Below are 22300 nucleotides of genomic sequence, written 5' to 3'. Positions count from 1 at the left end.
GCCCTCCTGTCTCCCCCATGCAAACCAGGACCTGCGCACGGCTTTATCCGGCTCTGTCTCCCGTCAGCCCTGGACATGCCACCAGGCCCTTTGACCTGTCGCCAGCCCCAGCTGATGGCTGGCTCAGAAGCCTTGGGCAAGGTGGCCCCTCCTCTCCACTTGGGTCTTTCTCCAGAAGGCAACTTCAACCCAGTACACTGGGCCTATCCTTAAAAAAAAAAAAAAAAGACCCCAGCACAAAGTGGGGACAAGTGGTGTCCCTTGCAGTGTCACATATGTCCTGGATGCTCCTGCCCCCCTTCCAGAGAAGCCTCTGCCCTCCTGGAGCCCCTTCATGGCCAGCCCTCTCTCCACGGTGCCTGGGCCCATCTCAGCCTTCCTCACAGGGCACGGGGTAAAGGACAAGGGCAAGGGGGCAACGGTTAAAGTCCGGCAAGGACCCCAGCAGCGGGAGAATTATTTTTGCTTTTGTCCCTGCGCCCAGAGCACCGACCTGCCACTGCCCCCAGAATGCCAAGAGGTCCCTACGACTCTGGTCTGCACACTTCCTGAGAGCTTAGTCCCTTTTTCCCTGGGGACAAAACCAGGGGAAGGGTTTGTTCAGGAGTTGCCCATGGTGGGGAAGTGGGAAGCCGTTGCCTCTGGCTGGGTGATGCAGGAGCACACAGGGAGAGGAGACGGGCATAAGCAGGAGCAGGCCCAGCAGCCTGCTGCCCACCCCGCAAGGTGACTTGCTATTGTCCCTCTCCCTCCCTCTCCCCCCCCACCCCTGGGCTTGATTCTCCAGAAGCCTCGTGTGGAGGACCGAGCCACACAGGAAGAAAAGGAGCCCGGTGTGCGGCTAGGAGGGCCCCACGGCCCAGAGGCTGGCTCTGGGGTCCCTGGGGATGGGAAAGCAAGGCCTGTGGGGAGTTGGAGAGGGACCGCAGATTCTGCGGAGGTGATGCCCTCCCTCCCAGTTGCTCAGAAGCATCTAGACAAGGCCTTGTGCTGAGCTGGCATGTTTCTGCCTCCCAGCTGGACCACAAAATAGAAGGAAACATCTATAAACTTCCTGAGCCGCCTCTGTGGCCGGAAGCCCTGCCAAGGGGCTGCTGGTTCCCCCTCTAATTGGTCTTAATTTCCATGATTTGCAGGTCCCAGGCTCACTGAGCGCCCATTCCCCATCGTGATGGATGGGCAGGAACAGTCGGCCTGGTGAGCCAGCCCCTGAGGGCGCTGGGCTGATCTAGCAGGGTCCTATGGGGTGCAGGGCAACCCGGTCCTCCACCCAGACTCACCCAGAGCCCCGGGCCCTAAGCCCACTAGAGCACGATCCTTTCTCCCAGTTAACCTCCGTGGGACAGGGCCCCTCCCTTCACACACACAGCAATAGGATGTAGAAAGAGAACAGGCTTAGACCCGGGGCTCAGACTAGAGATCTGTCCCATCCTCCTGAGAGCCCCTCCCAGGGCCCGGCACATAGTAAATGCTCAGTATGTTGCTTCACGGCTTGGCTGATCTCAGGGGACCTGACCTTACACCATGTCAAGCTTGGATGTCTTCTGTCACCTGCTCTCTGGTCCTGCATTTGTCACAGTGACTAAAGTATTAAGTCTGGTGTTGGGCTGCCTTAGTCTGAATCCCAAATACATTGGTCCTGGCAAGGTAATCTTGGGCAATTACTTAGCTTCTCTGTGCCTCAATTTCCTTATCTTTAAAATGGGGGGTAATAGCATTACCTGCTTCATTGCCTCATTATATAAAAAAGTATGCTCTGAGAGCAGAATAATGGATCCCAAAGGTCTCCATGCCCTAATTCCCAGGACCTATGACTATGTTACATTATGTGGCAAAGGGAATTTGTGGAGGTGTTTAAAGTAGCCCCTTGAGATGAAGAGATTATCCTGGATTGTCCAGGTGGGCTCAACCTCATCACACAAGTTCTTAAGAGCAGACAGTTTTTCCCAGCTGGGTTAGGAAAGACATGTCAGTGGAGGAAACCCCAGGGAGAGGCAGTGCTGCTGGATTTGAAGACAGAAGCAAGGGACATAAGCCCTTCCATAAGTGGAAGCTATAAAAGGTAAGAAAATGGGGGCGCCCAGGTGGCTCAGTTTGTTAAGTGACTGCCTTCAGCTCAGGTCATGATCTTGGGGTCTTGAGATCGAGCCCCGCCTCAGGCTCCCTGCTCAGTGGGAAGTCTGCTTCTGCCTCTCCCTCTACTGCTCCCTCTGTGCTCTCTCGCTAGTGCTCTCTCTCAAATAAATAAATACAATTTTTTTAAAAAGGTAAGAAAATGGGATCACCCCTAGAATCATCAGAAAGGACTACAACCCTTCCTGCACCTTAATTTTTAGCCCAGACCTGGGTGGGACTTCCAACCTACAGAAGGACGAGGTAAATGTCTGTTGCTTTAAAGCGCTAAGTCTGTAGTCATTTGTTACAGCAACAACAGGAAACTCATACATCCTAGAGCGTGAGCACTTAGAACCGTGTCTGGCAGGCGGTCAGAACTCAATGTCAGCTCTGTGCTATCAGTATTTTTGTCATCACCACTGTGCTAATACAGGGCAGAGGACACAGTGTTGCTTCCCTCCACTTCCCGGTGCAGCTGCCTCCCCAGCGAGACCCTCGCAGAGCCGGGGTCACACTCACTAAGTTTCGGAGAGTGAATGCAAGGCACCCAGGGAGTCCGGAACCATGTCACTTGGCACAGCCACCCTGTGAGCAAGAGACAGATGATTGGCTTCCCTGTGTTCTCTTTCTTTTAAAGAACAGCAGTGGGGACCCCCACCCCAGCCGGGAGAGTGGGGTGTGCTCACCTGGTCTGGTTACGAGGGCACGCCTACAGTCGCCCCTGCAGAGAGAACAACTCTGGGGCTTAATGGCACCTGTTTCACCCTCACACCCCAGGATAGGCCTGGCCACTCTCATGGTTTGCCATCCCAAACTTGTCCCTGGCTGGAGGTGGGATGGCCGAGGTCTCCAGAGGCCTGGTCTGTGATCAGCAGTGGGTTCCCCCACAGAAAGGGCTCACTCCCACGTCCACTCAATCCCAGCTGCTCCCCCAGCCAAGTGAAAGTGAGGCTCGCCCCTTCTCCGATCCCTCCAAGCCTGCATACGTCCCCTTTCTCCTCACCCCCAATTTTCCCCCTTGGCAACATGCCACACTCTCCCTGGATACTGAGAGGCCTCAGAAATCTGTCCCTACTAGATCTCCTTCTCAAGAGCCAGTGAGGCCCAAATTGGTACCACACATAGTCTTCAGCATCGGACCAGACTGAGCCCAGTACAGACACCAGACTGCCCAACGATGTCCACAGAAAGCCCCATCTCAGGGGACAAGGGCACAGGGAGAGCCACTGCTCCCAGGGACACCCTGACCTCAACCCCAGGGCCCATCCCATGTGGCCACCGGCTGCCCGCCAAGACCTGCCCTCCTACACCCCCACCCCCCAGCCTCCCTTTCTGTCTGCAGATCAGCTTCCTGTGGGCACTTGCCCACTGCTCCCTGTTCAGCATTCATGGGCAGTTCATGGGCCATGGAGCCTCCTTCTCTTCCTCCCCCTAGGCCCCCAACCTACAGTCTCACTTTCTGATAGAGAAATTCCCTTGAACACCATCACCCCAACTCTGACCAACCATAGGGAGCAGATCTGGGTGGGCACCTTACAGAGTCACCACTGACCCATGTGGTACCTCTGCACAAATTAGGAAAAAGTGTCCCTTTGCCCAGGTGGACGCACGCCCCACCACCATGCAGCCTGGTGATAAGAGCTTTGGCCGGGTTTTAGCACCCATTTACAACTTGGCAAGCTGACCTTGCACAATGCACAACCTGTCCACCTGTGCAGAGCAGCTCTCTTGGACAGACTGCAGAGAGTACACCCACCAAAGGGGCCTGATGGACCCCCAAGTCTTAACCCCTCATTTTCAAAGTGAGAACGTGGACACCCAGAAGGGGAGGGTAATTTATCCAAGGTCACACCTCAAGCCGGGGGCAGACCCAAGGCCAAAGATGCAGATGTCCTGATTCCCAATCTTGTGCCTATTCCCTCAGCTACTCTACGCATGCCTCACTCTTGGGGACAGATGGCCAAGCCAAGACAGCAGGAGAGCAGTGCCGTGGGAAGCCTTCCTGCACTAATTACAAGAGAAGTGATAACCTCACCCCAAACTCTGTCTAGACATAAAACTGAACATAAAACTCTCTGAACCGTGTACCACCTTACCCTTGGCTGGTGTGGAACGTAAATATAGATTATCCCCATTCATTTCCCATCCACCAACCACACTTATCCTATGCTGCATCACTGTGAATACGGCCCCTATGCCCATCTAGGTTGGATGTCTTAATTTCTTGTCCAGAGTTCCCACTACCTTCCAATACCACTGAGCCAGAAAAGCTGGAGAAGATAAACACACACACCTTTTCTCTCTGTCTCTCTGTCTTTCTGGGTGGTGTCTGCGATTACAATATGGCGATTAAGCTCAGGCAGAGCCAGACCTCCTGGTTTTGAGACCCGCCTTTGCCATTTCTTACCTATGAGATTTCAGGCAGGGCCTTAACTACGCTTTGCCTCAGTTTCCTCTTTAACACAATTAGATTGCATCATGCATGACTTCACAGAGGTTATGAAGATCATGAGAGTGGGTGTTTGTACCACACTTAGCACAGGGCCTGGCTAATAGCCAGCACTCAGCAAACACTGGCTGTAACTATATTGGGCTGCTGTCTCTTAACACCTTATCCTGGCCCTGTTTTCCTGAAGTTGGGGGTGAGGGTAGGGGAGGGCACTGTCTAAGCTGCCTGGCATAGTCTCCATCTCAGTATTCCAACTGACAGAGCAGGGGTGGATTAGCTTGGTAAGTAGTGAGCTCCCTGTCACTGGGAGCAATCAAGCAGGACCAGATGAGCATTTGGCAGAGATGTGGCAGAATGGGGTAGGAGATCAGAGAGGTCTCTTCCAAAGTCCCTTCGAACTCAGATAGACCAAATATATGAATAAACCCACATCTCTGGGCACCCACATGGGCACAGCCTTGCCCACAAATGGGGACACACATACAAGGGTACACTCTCCCCAACAGCTTCTGGGACTAGGAGGGAGTGTCTCCAACCTGGCAAGTCAGTAGCCTGGCCCAGCCCCTCCCCCAGCACCCCGCAGATTTCTATGTACACACTAGTGTGCAGGTGGCAAGCAGGAGCTTCCAGGGAGGCACAAGTGGGATTTCAAGGAGCCTGTTTCCTGCCACTCCCAGTTCTCTATTTACAGGCACCACCTGCCAACCCCCACACCATCACTGCTGCCCAGCTCTGCAACTCTCAGACAGGATGGGGGCAGGGACCAGGAGCTGGGCAAGGCAGGGTACCTGGGACAGTCCTCTAAAGGGTCAGGGTGCCCAGGATTCGGATACAGTGAGAGGTAAGGATTTCCTTATCAGCGAAGTGATGAAGCCTAGTTTGCAGAAGGGTCAGGAGCCCCGCCTCCAGCCCAGGCAGCCCAGGCTCAAATCCAGTTCCACTCTCCAGGAGTCGGCCAAGAGGCGAGACTCAGCGAATCCTCACCAGCAGAACTCTTCCTGCCCCTGCCTTCTCCCGTCTCCCACCCCACCGCACACGGCCCCCCAGCACTCCTCTGGGTGCCGTGTGCCACCTATAAGTCATTCTACAGAGAGGACCCGTGCTGATAAACCAGAGCAGCCGCCCAGCCAAACCGCCTTATCAGCCCGGGATGCATTACTGCGTATTTGTCTCTGCAGCAGCTGTGACAGCGGTTCTTCGTTCCTAACAATATTGGCTTTGCCTGGTATTAAAAAGGGCCCCTAAGTGCCACGTACATCTTTGCTGGGAGAGGACAGCACGGGGCGGGGTGGGGGGGGAGAGGCCGATGGGGAGATAGGCCAGCCTCTGGGATGAACCAGTCCCTGGGGATTCGTCTAGAGGTGGTTGGTGGTTGCAGAAACTGGGGGGACGGCAGAGAAGGAAAAGGGGGCTAGGCGCAGAGCTTTCCCCAGGTCACGTCGCCCAGCTCCACAGCTGCCTCGCCCTCCGCCCCCCCAAGAGAGCGGGGCGCTGCAGGAGGCGGGGCGCGCGCGCGCGCACGTGTGTGTAAACGTATGCGCGCGCACGCGCGCGCGCGCGCCCCCTCCAGCTTTCCTACCACAGCCCGGCTCCTCTTCCCTATCAATGGCCTCTTTGTGACTGCAGAAGACCGGAACGACGACACGAAGTGCAGGGGGAGGGGTGGGAGGCCGCCTCGAGGACACCGGGCGGGCGCACAGGACCCCGACTGCTGCCGTCGGGGCCAGGGCTCCCCGGAACCCGGGAGAAGCGCGCTTCCCCGAGGGTCTGCACGCTCTGGAGTTGGAGAAAGGGGCCGAGAGGGCGGTGGCCGGGGCCTCCCCACTCCGCGCTGTGGGGCAGTCACTGTACCCTTAGGCCTGGAAAGATGGGGACGCGCTCTCCCCCGGCCCCAGGCCCGCTAGGTGGCGCTGGGCAGTCGTGCTCCTTCAACCTGCGGGCAGCCCAGGCGGCAGCCTCGAGGTCACCAGCGTACCTGGAGGTGGGCTGCGATGGCAGGTGCCTAGGCAGGGACTTGCGAAGTGGAGGAGGGAGAAAGGAGCAGCATCTCTCCCTCCTTTAGGCACGTGTGTCGGATTTCTTTTGCTCTCAGTTCAGTTGCGTGTCCTCTTGAATCTTGAAGGTCTACACCCCCAGTCCACCAGAAACTCACAATCTCAGACAGACAAGAGATACTCACAGGAAAAGTTACTCCAAAGGCCAAATGAGAAGTACAGCCAGTGCTCTGAATTCAGAAACAAGCATGGAATAAGGCACCACAGACCTCTGGGAGGGCTTGTCTTGACCATTCTACTCTGAACGGATCAGATGGGTGAAAGTTAGGCTTTCCTTCTGGTGCCAGGCACTGGGCTAGGCTCCCAGCATTCACTTGTGGCCAGGCAACCATCCCTGCCCTCAGAGAGTTTGGGGACTAGAGAGGGAGAACAGCATCAGGCAGATAACTAAACAAATAACTCACTTCAGCCGTCCTAAGTGCACAGCTATATAAAGACATAGGGTGGAATATTCCAGTCGCCCTGGGCCACCTGACCAGTCCTAAGCAGGGTTAGAAGTAGGCAGGTTGCATTATGAAAAACATGAGCCCACTTCCCCTTAGTCCAAAGTAAACATAAAGTTGCCTAACATCCAAAGCGCAATCCAGGTTATGGTGCCTTTTTTCCTCTAAGGAAACTGAGAAAAGAATCAGCATTCACCGAGCGCCGAGTTCTATGTGCCAGGCATGGTGGGTGTCTTCTCAATCTTCACTCTGTGGGGTGTACGTGAAGCCCACTGTACAGAAGAGGAGACTGAGTCTCGGGGTGGTTAAGAGACCGGCCAAAAGTGCCAAGAGCTAGTTTGTGGCAGAGCTAGGATTCAAACCCACAACTGCCTAAGTCCGAATCCCACACCTCTTCTGCTGGAAAGCACTGCCTCTGGGACTCTTTCGGGATTCCCAGCTGCCAGCTGAAGCAGGGAGTATAGGGAGAAGGAGAAAGGGGCAGAGCAGGCCAAGGAGTCACCAGATTGGAGCCCCCGTGACCACCCCCCATTCTTCACAGCCAGCCCTTTCTGAGCCTCTCCTGACCAAACCTCCATCCACTTAGCATTCTGCTCAGTTTCCACTCCGCTCCAACTCCAAATGTTTATCAACACATGCTGTAATGTAATCAGCTCCTGGGAAAATACACACCAGGTAACGGATGCTGACAAGAGTGTCAAACAGATGTCCCCTCCCTGCCCGTCCCTCCCTCCCAGCCAGAGCCGGCACACCCAGGAGGCTGGGGGAGTGCCTCTTGCCACGCCAGCCCCTCCAGCCCTGGCCACGGAGGCCCTCCGCGGGAGGCTGACACCCTGGAGCCCCACAGGTCACGGTGCAGGGGGCTTCACACCCCTCATCTCATCTGGTCCCCGTCCTGGCAGAGTAAGGGTGGTGGTCCTCATCTCCCCACTTGGCAGATGCAGCAACTAAGGCACCAGCGATGATAAAACCAGAGTGAAACAGCAGCAGAAGCAGCAAAAGAAGAATGATTGCACTGGCTATCCTTTTATCATCAAGCCACCTCCCCACAAAGCACTTTGAAAAAAGCTGTCCTCGTCACCTTTCAAAGTTGTTGGATCCCATGCCTAAGGGCCTGGCCTCCGTGGAGCTGGCAGGCCAGGTGTTAGGGGACTGGCAGCCTGGTTCCCATTTCTGCTGCAGCCAAGAGGAGGCTGGGTGCTGGGTGTCTTGCAGCACAGAGGGAAGTTTCTGCTGAGGGAGGAGAGAGGAGCTCTGGGGGAGGCGGAGAGCCTTCTTTGTCCTTCTCTCCCCCTTCTCCAAGAACCAGAGCTCCTGGACCCCTGAGGCCCGCCCAGACAGAGGGGAGAGGAAGTGCACAGAGTTGGGGAGCACACAGATGGGACAGGCACCCCCATTCCACCCCAGGATCTCTTGCCCTCCTGGGATCAGCTGTCGGAAACGGCAGTCCTAAAGGAGATCGGTATTTGCTTTTCCCTCCAACTCGGTCAATTGCTCCTTTCATCTGACTGGAGTTGTAAATGAGACTTTATGGGATTCCTAATGATGGCGGTTTCCCTTTATCAGCCTCCAATTCCCACTTCTCAGCCAGGGTTGACTCCGGGAAATGTTTTGACCAGGAATCCGGAATCCAGCAGCAAACCAGTGCCCTGCTTATGTCTTTCTCTAGTGCGAGCTGGACCTTGTCAAACAGGCCCAGGGGCCCCAGGGGGAGGCTTGCTGCAGAGAAGTCATATCTGGGTTCCAGGCGGCGTCCCAGATGGTATATTTCACCTCTCCGGCTTCTGCTTCAACCATAAACCTGGGGTAATAATCCCCAGTCCACCCACCTACCTCCGAGCTGCTGTGAGACTCCACTGAGATTACAGACCTGAAACCCCTTTGAAATATACAAAGCAATCACCCAGCCTGGTATTGCTATTGTTGTTGTTGTTGTTGTGATTTTGTGTAGGTGCAACTGCGAGAGTGAATTAGAGCAACCCAGACGTCTATGAGAGTGAGCCTGGTTTTGTACACAGAAGTGTGTACCGGTTTGGCAGAAGGAGGGAGCTCTTGTGTTTGCACCAGCCTTTAAAGGAGTGTCTGGGGCAATGTATGGGGGTCTATGAGTGTATGGGGACATGGGCACGTATTCCAGTGTCTTCATATAATATCCCGTTAACACAAAACAATATCATAATCCTGTGTGCCAGGCCTTGTGCTAAGACCTTGACAGAGGGGCGCGGGTCATAGGTGTGCAGGCACCTGCGTGAGGCTGTACACAGAGCGGTTGTCACACACGCATGTGTCAGTGTTGGATGAATGCAATGTCATGTGGGCCTCTCCCTCTCTCGGGCAGCAGGGAGTCCCTCTGTGTGCTTGCCTGAGTTTCAGCGACAGCGTGGGCATGAATGTTGGTGAATCTGAGTGTACACGCGTTCGTGTGTGTGTACGTGCACATGGGTGCACACCCACTTCCCTGTTCCTGGGCAGATTGGTGTCATCATTCATTATTTATCAGCTGCCTGGGCTACGGGAGACCCCCACGTGCCCTGAGATCATTGCCACGCAGCCATCAAGCCCACACACACATAGTGTGGTGACAGCAGCATGCTTGGGAGGGGGCCAGCGCTCTGCTCTCTGGAGCCACAGTCTGTGCCAGGCAGCGGGGCCCCTGCTGGGGGAACGTACAGATTGACTCCACCAGACCAGAAGGTGCCGGAGGCCTCGCAGATGGGCCAGGCTCAGAGGCCTTGGGGGCAGGACAGACAGAGCTAGCACCAAGTTCAATGACCTGGTCCTCTGGACCTGGCTAGAACAAGCTAAACCCGGGGCCTGGCCCAGGAATGCCATGCCAGCACAATACCAGGAGGGGCTGGTACTGGTTGACTTCCACGTGACGTGAAACACCTGTGTGCTCTGCCCGCACTGGGGTTCCTCGCTGCTCCGAGGATTAGGTCCAAACTCCCTCAGGCAGTGCATGAGGCCCACACGACCTGGTACACAATTCCTGGCCCCTTCTCCCCCTCTCCTCCTGCACCGCACCAGGCTGACGCAACTACTCAGTCCTATGATGCCCTTGGACCCTTGGGCCTTTTCGTGGCCTTTCTCCCTGCCTGATTTCTCCATAGAATATCCCTGGCTAGCCAGTCCTCACCAGTCCTCGCCCTTCAGGGTTCAGCCCACCTCCACAGGAATGCTTCCCTCACCCTTCCTGACCCTCTAGAGTATGGCAGGTTCCCCACAACTCTGCCATTCCTATAGGTCCCTAGATTCCCCTATTATCTCACTTCTTTATAGATCCTTTCTTCCTCCCCCATTGACTTGCCCTCCCCCTCCCCACCACTGACTCTCCCAGGAAGGGAGAGAGCACGTCTTAGTAGTTCATGGTTTTATTCCAATGCCTAGCATGGTACCCGGCCATAGGCGGGCCACAAATATTTGTTAGTGAATCATTGTTAAAGCCTTCTGTGGGAGAGTGGTTGCCTCGAGTCCTCCATGTTAAATCACAGCATGCATCGGTATGGGCTCTTGGTCTCTCAGATCTCAAGGCTGAGGAGAATGGCGCCCTTCCTCTCCCCCCGCACATCCTATCCCTCAGTAAGAAACCTCATCCTCCACCTTTATAAATGGAGGTCATCAACGCTATCTCACAAATGAGAAAACTGAGGTAGAGTGGCTCATGAAGAGGATGACCATCCCCCAGTTTGCCCAGAACTTTCCCTATTCCCATTGGCACTGAAAGCCCCATGTCCTGGGAACCCCCTCCGTCCCAAGCAGACTGGGACAGCAGGTCACCCTTCTCATCCACATTTAGGAAATGGCAGATCTGGGACACAAACCTGGGACTCCTGACTCCAAATCATATACCCCCTCCCTGCTCGGCTGCTCCCTAAGGCTCCTCCAAGTTCAATGACCTGCATGGGCATTGTCTACCCTTTGGATGTCACATCCAGGTCACTTGACATCCTCCTAGAGCGGCTGTCCCCAGAAGCATGTACTCAAGGAATACAGGACATTAATATTAACCTAAATCAAATATAATTCAGAAGCTCATTTCTGGAGGAAAAGCACTTTACATAATATGGGAAAAAAGTAAATCTAGTATTAAAGTAACTTTATAATGATGTTAAAGTAAATTAGAAAAAAAAAAAACTTCCCTGCAAATTGTTTCCATTTCTCCATGCTGCCTTCCCATTTTTCTGTAGGAACATCTTTTTTTTTACAGGGTTGCAATGCAGTTTATGTATCATGCTTTTTAGATCACACCATAGGGATATGGTTCAGATTTTCCTCATCCTAGATGCACCATGTCACTAACATCCTTCATGAGCACAGATCATGGGGAGTCTGGGCGCAGGGCTGCCTCCTTACCCAGGGACTCCTTCCTTGGCAGGACTTCCTAACTCAGAACCCCAGCTGGGCTTCTGGGGGTTGCCATGTGACTACTGTGCGTGCATGCTCTTGGCGGGCCAGAAGGGGATGGCTTTCATCGGATCCTGAAAAGGCCTGAGGCCAGAGAGGTCAAGACCCACAGCTCCACAGTGCCCCCAGAGAAGATGGTGCAGCCACATCCCCACATGCCCAGGACAAGTGTCCACTACACGCTTTCTCCATAAGACTCGGGCTGACCCCAGATCTCCATCCCTCCCCTACAATCAATTCCATTTCTTGACTTCCACAGGGCTCTCCAAAAAATAAATAAATAAATAAATTCCAGTTTCTCTAGGCAAGTAGTACATCCTGATAATTATCCTGACCACGACACCCTTCCACCCCCAAACTGAAGGCACCAGCAAAGGGAAGGGAGTGTGGGTGGGATGCCGAGCATCTTCTTCCTCTTTTTTCCCTTTAGCCTTCCCCATGGGGTATGCTGCAGGCAGAAGCCTCCCCAGTCCCTTGCTATATCTTGGTCTCAGCTCCCTGGTCCACGCAGGTCTTCAGCAGAACCCCCTTCCCAGGAGCGCTGTTGAGTTTTTAATATTCCCAAATCAGAAAGGCTCCCAAGGACTGTGGACATGGTGATTGGCAGGAATGCATGAAGTGCCTTCTGACCCGAGGCAGAGTATAGACTAGTTTGCCTTCTGGGTCTTCTTTCTGGAGAACTGGTTGGTTCAAGGTGGAACCGGGGCCTTCTACCATGGCTCAGAGCTCCCGCTCCCAGAGCTGTGGAGCTCCCTGGGACAGCACGGTCCATGAGGGAGAGGCTGGCTGCCTGTCAGCCATCTTGGTACCACTCTGACGTGGTGGACCATTGCGCCTGGGGAGCAGCTGTGTTCAGCTGGTCCATCGTCCCCAAGAGCAATGGCGGCCAGGGCAATAGGGAGGCTCTGCAGTGATCTCTGGGAGAATAACAATAATTAAATGTTGCTAAGCACTGTGGGATACACAGGCACCATCATAATCACCACAGCTACCAAGGTGATGATAACAGTAATTAGGCGCTGTGGTTTCCCACTGCCTGGGGTGAGGTTGGCCTGTCAGGTTAGGGAAAGGGGCACCCATGCCAGCGGGTCCTCTCTGGGGTTGGCTAGGGCTTGGCCATACTTTCTCTAGAGAGTTCCTCTTCCTCTCCTCTCCCCTTGCCCTCGGCCTCCATTGACCCTCGACTGGGGACCAGGCTCAGAGGAAAGGGTGACCCTCCTTTCGGCATACCATTCTAATACATGTACGAGTTTATCTTCTATCAGCAGATTTCCGGGTATCGGGGGATCTTGGGGACTTCTTAATAGGGCTCCCCCTCACATCAAAGTACGCTTTATTAGCCAATTACTAAATGACACAGAGGGGCCTGGAATATGGCCGGGAGGGGAAGTCATTATTGTATTGACTTTGGGTCTTGTCCAAACCCAACAGCTGCCTCTCTGAAAGAGCCCGTGGAAGCTGAGGGAGGGCTCTGGGATGGTTTCTTGGGGGTGGCACCTTCCTCAGGGCCGATCTCTGTCTGGTCACAGCTCCCAGCCAGGGGAGAGGTGATAAAGGTGAGTCCACGCGCTTGTCCTTTGAGTGGGCTATCATTCCTACCGTCATCAAGCCTCAGAGCCAGGAGGGAATGTGGAGTTCCTGCAGGCCCCTCTCCACACCAGGGCAAGAATCCCATGGCCAGCAACGCCCATACAGGGCCCCGGGGCCTCAGCCTGAAAAGAGACAGGGAGCTGATTCCATTGTCGTTCCCTCCACAGCCTTCCCAGACTAAACCGAGATCTACTTCCCCAACCCACATGCCCACTGGTGCTGATTCTCTTTGAGGAAGGCATACAGGCTGGCCTTGCTCCTTTTCCCTTCAGGTTTTGGAAGACTACTAATCCCACCTCCCTTCCCCCTCCTTTGGCCCCTCCTTTGGCCTCTCCTTTACAAGGTCTGAAGCCACCTCTCTCATTGCTGTGTGGGTAATGTCAGCTCCTACCTTGCTGCACGGACCTGATCATTTACTTCCCTGATTTCCACCCAAAACTTCTGTCTTCCCCGTTCTCCTCACATTGGCTCCAGGCTCAGAGAAAGATAAGGCCTTTCTTTTCCAAGGCTGACCTCCAGCCCAGCGCCACTATTGACACCTCCTCCAGGGCCCACTCCATGAAAGGCACCCTCTTGAACGCCCCACACTTGTTTCTTCAGATCGCACAGTTCACGAGCGCTTTCCCCTCTGCCTGCAAGATATTCAGTAGCTTTGGATTTCCCAACAAAAAGAGGGGAAAGAAGCCGCTTGGTCTCTGTTGTGCTAAGCCTCTCCAAGCTTCTGAGCCATGTTACTCGTTCTGTCCACCACCAAACTTCTCCAGAGCGGGGCGGACACCTGCTGCCTCTGCTGGTCCACCTTCCATTTGCTTCTCCTGCCTCTCTGATCCGGGTTCTGCCCAGACTCTACCTCCAACAGTACTCTCACAGGTCACTGGTGTTTCTGCCACCCTTTCCAAAGACCCCCTTCTTTTCTTTTCTTTTCTTTTTTTTAAGATTTTATTTATTTATTTGAGAGAGAGAGAGAGATAACGAGCAGGCAGAGGGAGAAGGAGAAGCAGACTCCCCGCTGAGCAGGGAGCCCGACATGGGTCTCAATCCCAGGATCCTGGGATCATGACCTGAGCCACCCAGGCACCCCCAATGACCCCCTTCTGGTCCCCAGGTGTTTCTGCTGGCAACCTCCTCCTGCAAGAAATTCTCTCCTCACTTAGCCCCCACAGCAATCCCATCTCTGCACGCCCCTCCTCCCTCACTGACCAGTCCTCCTCTGTCCATCTTACCCCCAATATTGCCAGATTCATCTCCAGAAAGCACAGCTCCAGCAACCCCCAGTAAGTGCTTCTCTGTCCAGAGACCCTCCACGGCTCACTGCAGCCTGCAGAAAAAAATAAATCACAGAGTTCTGAAATCATGCAACTACAGTCGACCCTTGAAAATCATGGGTTTGAACTACACTGGTCCACTTACACATGGATTTTTTTTTTTCAATAAATACAGTCCAGTTCTATAAATGTAGCTCCTTTTCCTTATGATTTTCTTAATAACATCTTCTCTTCCCTACTTGATCATAAGAATCCAGCATATGATACGTAGAACATACACAATGTGTTAACCGACTGCTTACATTATCCGTAAGGCTTCTAGTCAACAGTAGGCCATCAGTAATTAGGCTATCAGTAGTTAAATCTGGATTCAGATTTTCAACCATGTGGGAAGCTGGTACCCCAACCTCCGTGTTGATGGAGAGTCGACTACAGACGCAGTACAGAATATATCATGTTACGATATGTTGGGGTGGGGGGAGTCAAACTTTTTAAGCAGCAGAATCATTAAAAAGGACCTTCCTCAAAAGCCCCATGTTGAAAGAGCATGAAAACAAGGTGCTCTTGAACAGGGCTCCTAATGAGGCAGGGAGTGGAGAACCCAGGAAATTCTAGGGCTTTTGAAACACAATCGGAAAGCCGCTGAACAGGTTAAACGCCTCAGTGTGAGATGAGATAATGGGAGCCCAGAGAGGAGAAGCGATGGTAGAAAGTGGCACAGGATGTGGGTTAGTCAACCCACACATTTTCACTGAGTGCCCACCAAGGGTGAGGCACATTCGAGGTGGTAAGGATAGAGCAGACAAGACCCACATGTTCTACCCTGGAGGGGCTGAGAGCCCGGGGAAGGGAAGAATCAAGTATCACAAGCAATTACAGAAGGGGTATGGCATGCCAGGGCTCTGTGACAGCATATAGGAGGGGACTTGCCTGTTCTAAAGGGCAGAGGGGGCCACTCTAGGGAAGTGACACCGGTAAACCGAGCTCTCGAAAATAAGCGGCTAGCCAAAGGGAAAAGGAAGAACATCGGTGGAGATGGAACAGCATGGGCAAAGGCCAAGGATCCACATTTGATGGTCTCATGGAACCTCAGGAAAGCCCCGTGCCCCTACTCTGTGCCCTGGAGCTGGGTGAGGTGAAGCCTGACAGACCCCGAGGAGGACTGGACACAAGCCCCACAGGCTGGCAGGCCAAGGGAGCATTCTCGGGTATTTGGACCCGCTCGTTTGCAACAGAACACAATCCACCGCGAAACGCAATGTGATATTGTGGATCGGATCCCCGCACATGGAGCAGACATCGGTAGAAAGATGAGGAATCCGATAAATTCTGTAGTTCAGCGCATAGTATCGCACCAGTACTAATGGCCTAGTTTTGACAAATGTACTGTGGACACGGAAGACACTGACATTGAGGGAAGCTGGGTGAGGGGCACATGGAAACTCTGTTCCATCTTTCTCACTCTTTGGTAAATCCAAAATTACCTCAAAATAAAGGCTGTAAAGATTCAGATGTCCCCCTGGCACCACGGCAGAGAAGAGCAAAACTGGATGTGGGGAGAGAGGTTATGGTTAGAGCGATGACTAACACTTACACAGTTCTGCGTATACACCAGACATGCTCCCAAGTGCTTCACGTTGTTCAACTCTTTGAATCCTCACAACCCCACAAAGTAGGGGCTACTCTTCCCCTTCATTTTACAGATGAGGACCTTGAGCATAGAGAGGTTAAGTGACTTGACCAAGGACACACAGCTACGAGGCAGCAGAAGGGGGGTGGTTTAAGGATTCAGGCAGTCTAGCTCCAGAGTCCCAAGTGCTCGACTGTCACGTTTCACTCCCTCCCTTCAGTGTGCACTGGCTCTACAGGCTGGGGGCGGCGGGGGTGGGGGTGTCACAGGGATCGGGCAGAAATTATGAGCATGTGGATAGCGGGCTAATAGTAGAAACGGAGCAATCGCTAGACTTCATATTGGAAGCAGAATGAACAGTGTTTGCTTTTGGATTAGAATATGGTGGTTGAAGAAGCGGCAACAATGAGTCCCAGGCTTCCCGCTTAAGAGAAGGGACCAGAGCCTAGTCTCCTGACACGTGGTCCTGCTTCCTCATGTCCCTGAAGGGCATCTTTCAGACCTTTTGCATTCTGGCTGCATTTTCCTGTCCCTTTCTCTTACACAACCCCAGAATGCAAAACAAAACAAAACAAAACAACCCTGCACTGCTCACTGTTCCCACACAGGAGCCCCAACCTCTCCCACCTTCACATTCTTGTACAAGCTGCTCCCTCCACCAAAATTCTCTCCTGGATCTCCCTTGGTCCAAATGTGATCCACCCTTCAGGGCCTAAGGCAAAAGACACCTCTTCCAGAAGCCTTCCCTGCTCTCCACAATGAGAAGCACTCACTCTTTCCTCTAGATGGCCATGTTTGGGGGCTGTCTTTGGCAGTGATCAGCTTTCATGCTATAAGATAGTTATTTGAGTGAGGTCTTCGTTGTTGGCTTTTGTACCCTCGGTAGCTAGCATAGTATACACTCAAAAAGACATCTGTTTACTCTCTGAGTAAACAAGCTCTATCTTACTTTCCTTTGTGTCATCCCTAGCTCTCTTTTCTGTCTGCTGTAACCCACCACACACACACACACACACACACACACACACACACACACGGCTGGTACCCATGTTGGTGTTTTGCACGTTTTAGGGCTTGCTTAAAGGTGATGAGTGATGACCATACTATCTCATTTCCTTGCCTTCATCTTCTCCAAACAACCCATCCGCAGGCAGCCATGCCAACCCCCAGACATGCCCTTTCTGGAAGTTCATTTAAGAGCAGATCAGAGAAGCCTCACCCAAGGGTGAAGACGAGGGAGAACATGAGCGCGGAAGTAGTAGGCACTGGTACCTCTGGATTTGTCCCCTCAGACCCATCCATTCAGCTCCTACAATGTGCCAGACAGAGTCTCAGGCCATGGCAATAAACCAACTCGGCCATGGCCCTTAGGAATACCCAGGGGCCAGAGGGGAGGTGTCTAGCCACTGGAATGGGCACCACGAATCAAATTTGATAAGACATTCCCCAGCATAAACCCCTTCTGGGGGCTTCCAGGCATTCACAGAGCCATAGGCCTCTCTCTTCCCCAAGTCTAAGGCTCAGGCTAGAACCAGCGTGTGTGTCCCACTCACCCAGCTGGTGCTGGTCCTTGTGACTTTCCTCCTACGGATTTCCCCCCACCTGAAATCCAGTCTCTTGAATGCCTCCCCACTCCAGCACATGGCTGTCTGTTAGATGACTCACCCAGCTCCTGTGTCCCTTCTCCCCAGAAGCCTCCATGATCGCCATCCCACCCCAGGCAGAACAGGGCACTTTCTCCACAACCCACCAAATCCTGGATGTGCACCTCTGGACACACTACACACAGGAAATACTGGCTTATAACGTCTGTTTCTATATCTGTCTTCCTTCTTTGCCCCCCAAACTAGACTGTGTGCCTTTAGGGCAATGATGGTGTCTCATCCCCAAGCCTGGCACGGTGCTTGTTACAAAGAAAGCTCGATTATATTTGTTAAATATAAAAGACGTGTACATGAGTGCACAAACATCCACGTTTGGGTGCCAAATTAGACCACTTCAGCGGGAAAATGAGAGATGTGCCAGGGCAAGATCCCCAATAGTGAGAAAGTGGTGCCCTCCTTGCCCAGCCTGCTTCTGCTTCTCCTATAGCCAGGAACTGGAATTTATATTTTATCAAGAGACTGGCACTTCCCCTCTGTTCCTGCTGACAACAGCAGCAATGGGCAAAGGGCACGTTATCTGGTCAGGCATCTGGGGAGAACTTGTTCCTCCCTGGTGGGAAACTGTCTGTCTGCCTGCCTTCTCCCAGGGTGGAGGATGAGGGTAGGAGATCCAGAGGGAAGGCGCAGAGGACAGGCTTGGGGCGGCCAAGGGTCCTCGAAGGGCCCAGCCGCCTTGGCAGGAAGCCAACCACACCCGGATGTGGTGGGTCGTGAACAGGAGGCGGAGAGTCCCTGCCCTGCCGCAGACACTGGCTGGACCGGTCACTTTCGCGGGATTCCTGCAAATCGCCCAAAACCAAGGCTCTGGCAAAGGGAGTAGAGCTCGGTTTCCCGCTGGTTTCAGGAGGGGAGGAGGCTTCAGTTTCGGGGAAAGGAAACCCTGCAAAGGGAGCGGAGATTATAAAAAAGACCAGAAACCTCAGTGGCACCATCTCACCCACGGTTGCCCACCACCGACGTCTCTGGCAGCTTCCCGGTCGTCCGTCCCCACATAGCTGCCTCTCCCTTCAGCGTTCAGGTGATGCAGAGAGGGGAGCCCTAGCTGTGGGGTTCCAGTTCCAAGTTGGCCGGCCACTTTCTGCCCTTGTGCCCCTGAGCGAGTGGCCTTCCCCTCCTCTGGGCCTTTGTTTCCGCATCTGTAAAATGGGGCCAAAGTTGGAGTAGAGGGCCTGTAGAAGCCCTTTCTGCTGGACTTTGCCAGATCCAGTAGTCTCCATACTGCACGCTCCCTCCTCCACGGCCCACTCCCCCCCCCAACCCCCACCCCGCCCCATCTTAACTCCACCCCCACCCAGCAGCCTCGCCCCCCACGCCGGCCGCTAGGGGTCACTGCCTCCCTTTGTCAGCGAGGAGGAGGGCGGCTAGCCCTCTCGCCCTGCGCAGGCGGGAAGGCGGCCGAAGGGGCGCCTCCCGAGCCAGTGGGCCTCGGCGGACCCCCGCCGCCCTCGCTGGGGACCCGCCTCCGCCGGGGGCCGGAAGGAGCGCGCGGTCGGGCCGGGCCGGGCCAAGGCCGGGCGGGCGCTGGCGGCGCGTCGAGAGACAGGAGGGGGTTAACGCTGGCCCCTCCCCCTCGGTCTGACATCACGGCGAGAGCGGCTGAGAGGCTGGAGCTCGGCGAGTGAGAGAAAGAGCGAGAGCGGCGAGCGCGGCGCGAGTCGGCGCCCGGGCAGCTGCACATTGTTGCGGATCGCCGGGACCCGGCAGCGCGAGCAGCGGCAGCGGCGGCGGCGGCGCGGGGTGGGTGTGGGGGGACGCGCGGTGCACCCGGCTGGCCCCTCGCGCTCGGAGCCGCACCGCCCCAGCCGCCGAGCCGCGCGCCCGCCCGCCCGCCGCCTGGGCCCCGAGCCCACCGCGCCGCCCGCCCGCCCGCCGCCCTCGGAGGACGGCCGGCCATGGACGCCTGCAAGTTGGAGCCGAGCGGGAGGGCGTGAGCGCGCCGGCGGCCGGGAGCCCGCGCCGCGCAGCCGGGCAGCGGGGCGCGCCGGGGGTGGGTCCCTCTCCCCAGCCCGGCTCTGCGTGGAAGAAGAGGGCGGGGACCGGCGCAGGGAGGAGAGCGGAGGAGGAGAAGGGGGCATGACTCGTGCAACTTGCGGCGGGCATCCACCGAGCCTCTGAGCCGCCGGCGGCCCGGGGCCCGGACTGCGGCCGCGCGGATCGCACCCAGCCCACCCCGCCCCGGCCGACGGCTGCGGCTGACCTGGATCCCCGGAGCGCCCGTCGGCCTTCATCTTCTGGACTGGTTTCTGGAGCGCGGGGAGCGCTCTCCTCGCGGCCCCTCTCGCCGGACCCCCGGACCCCGATGGCTCGGATGGGGCTTGCGGGCGCCGCTGGACGCTGGTGGGGACTCGCTCTCGGCTTGACCGCATTCTTCTTCCCAGGTAAGCGCGTTCCGTCTTTGCCTTTTTCTTCCCCACTATCCATTGCCTTCCCGGGGCTGGGAGCTGGATGGCGGGCACGTCTGGGTTATAGACATCGAAAGGAGCCAGAAAAGTTGGGTCACGGCTTAGGTGAGGGGGGTGCGGGTGGCACGGCGAAGAAAGAGAGGATGAGAAGCCCAGCAGCCTGCCCTACGGGGAAGCGGTTGGATGAACGTCTCTGTGTAGCAAGAAAGCACTTTCTCCGCTCAGTTTTTCACAAAAATAATATGTAATAGCGTCCTATTTATTTAATAACCGGCTCTCAGCTCGGGAGGCAGTTTGGAAACACTGTATGTTACATAAATGCAAAATAATCACCGTAATCGCCGTCGCGGGGTATGAGACAACAGCCCCAGGGGGAGGGCGTCAGTCTTAGAGCCCGTGGGCTGTGGGTCTGGAAGGCGGCAGGGGGGCTTCGTCTCTGTCCCCGGCCCCTTCGCCAGACGGCTTCGCGCGCTCGGGCCCCCTCCCGCCCCACGCAGCCCCACGCGGGCGCCGAGAGCCCGCTCCTGCGTCAGAGGCAGCTTCTAGCTCACCTGCGGTTCCTCTCCCGGTGGGTGAGGCCCGGGCCGCGCGGGCTCGCAGCCTCCCGGCCTTGCGCGGGCTGGACTTCGCCTCCGAACTCTGCTCGCAGTTTGGGGACTCCTCCCGGAGGAAGCGCCGCGGGCTTGGTGCCAGCCAGGTGGCTGCATGACCCACTTTCCCGAGGATGCCCCTCGTGTCCTTCCTCGAGGTGCCGGCGGCCGAGGGGTTAACCCGACGCCCGACCCTGGGGTGGCCCGCGCTGGCCCATCTGACGGGTGGGGTGGGGGCGGAGGCCAGACCTGCCCGCATCGTATTGTGCTGGGGAATCAACTGGAAAATGCGTTTAGGAGGCAAATCCGACCGAGTCCCCTCGCCTGGGTTTAACCCTTTGTGTCCCTGGGGAAGCTGCCCGACTCCCACGGTGGCTGGTGACACCAGCGGGGCCCCAGGTGGGGGTGGGGGTTCCTCCATTCCTCTGGGAAGAAACCTGAGAGGACCTCCTGCTGGGGCTAGATGGGGTTTCGGTGGGGGAGGGGGGGGCTTGACTGGAGCACGTGGTCTGGCCTTAGGGTGGCAGAATCAGGGGTCAGAGTACAGAGAGACCAGCTCCGCATAGGGGACAATGTAGGATCTCCTATAGTGTGTTACCCCGGGGTTGCCTGGCTGGCTGCCGAGTTGCCGGGCGAGTTGCGGGGCTCGTGTGCCCCTCTGGAAGGCAAGAATCTGGCCTCGTGTTCAATTCTGTACCCCTTCTGCCGCCAGCTTACTGCCAGGGCTCCACAGATCTCGCCGAGTGGCCAATGGCATCGTAAGCACTTTGTAGAAGCCAGCACAAGGGTTCCCCCACCCCTACAGCCTGTGGGGTGCTGCCCTGCTAGGTGTGTGGGGGTGGGGGCACTGCCCCTTTCCAGGGGCCTGACTAGTCCCTTCCCTGGCTGGGTGGTCATGGGGAGTGAAGGTCTTCCTCTCACACTGGACCTCCTGGGAAGCCAGCAGGAGTGGAGCTCAGGCCCTGCCTTAGGACTCCTCTGACCCCTGGGGGTTTGGGAACCCTTAACTGCATAGCGTCCACACCAGGATTCTAGGGAAAGGCGAGCTTTGGGAGAGTTGTCGTTGGTCTGGCACACCAGGGGTTAACCTAATTCTGGTCGGACAAAGAGTGGGAAGGTTTGGGGGAAAAGAATGAACTCACCCCCAGCCTCCCCTCCTTTGGTTGCTCTCTTCCCCCAGCTTTGTGATACACTGGTTAATTCCTTCTTGGAGGGAGCATTGGACGCCTGCCCTACTCCACCCCGCTCAGGAAGTGGGGCCAGGGAGACGGCACCCTCAACCTGGCTCTAGTGTAGACACTCCCCATACCAAAAATCCAGATTGAGGGGTAGGAGGCAGACCCAGAACCCCAGCTCAGACAGGCACTTCATAAGCGCGCCTCGACTATCATTGTCATGGCTGGCTGGCATCAGGGGCGGCCAGCACTCCTGTACCCTTTGCCTGGTCCCCTGCAGAGGGAGGCAGGCGGGTGTGGTGGTGCCCATCTGACACTTAGATGGAGGCCAGTAGGCCTGCCCACACCCCGCTTTCCACCCCCCTGCCAGCTCCCTCCTGAGTGCTCGCTGCTGCTCCTCTCTGGGGATTTGCCAGCCTGATGCTCTTTTCTGGGTTCTTCTTGTCTATGTCAGGGAGCACAGACCAGAGGACCCCTCTGGGGGAAAGCAGGTGAGGGCAGCCCCCAGTGTGAATGATG

The 22300-nt window shown here is 55.7% G+C and overlaps 1 protein-coding gene across 1 annotated transcript in view; it reads left to right on the top strand.

Annotated features, from left to right (window-relative positions):
* The first annotated feature begins 19864 nt into the window (after positions 1-19864).
* NECTIN1 (nectin cell adhesion molecule 1) overlaps positions 19865-22300 on the top strand; it is a 62133-nt gene continuing 59697 nt past the window's right edge. The window contains exon 1 of the mRNA XM_047692634.1: positions 19865-19992. Coding sequence (XP_047548590.1) covers positions 19914-19992 — 79 coding nt within the window. The 5' untranslated portion in view covers positions 19865-19913. The remainder of the gene's footprint in view (positions 19993-22300) is intronic.

This window comes from Lutra lutra, chromosome 10 (genome assembly GCF_902655055.1).
Source record: "Lutra lutra chromosome 10, mLutLut1.2, whole genome shotgun sequence".
NCBI classification, from domain to species: Eukaryota; Metazoa; Chordata; class Mammalia; order Carnivora; family Mustelidae; genus Lutra; species Lutra lutra.
The sequence above is the reverse complement of the archived record's forward strand: the minus strand, read 5'-3'. Positions and strand labels throughout refer to the sequence as shown.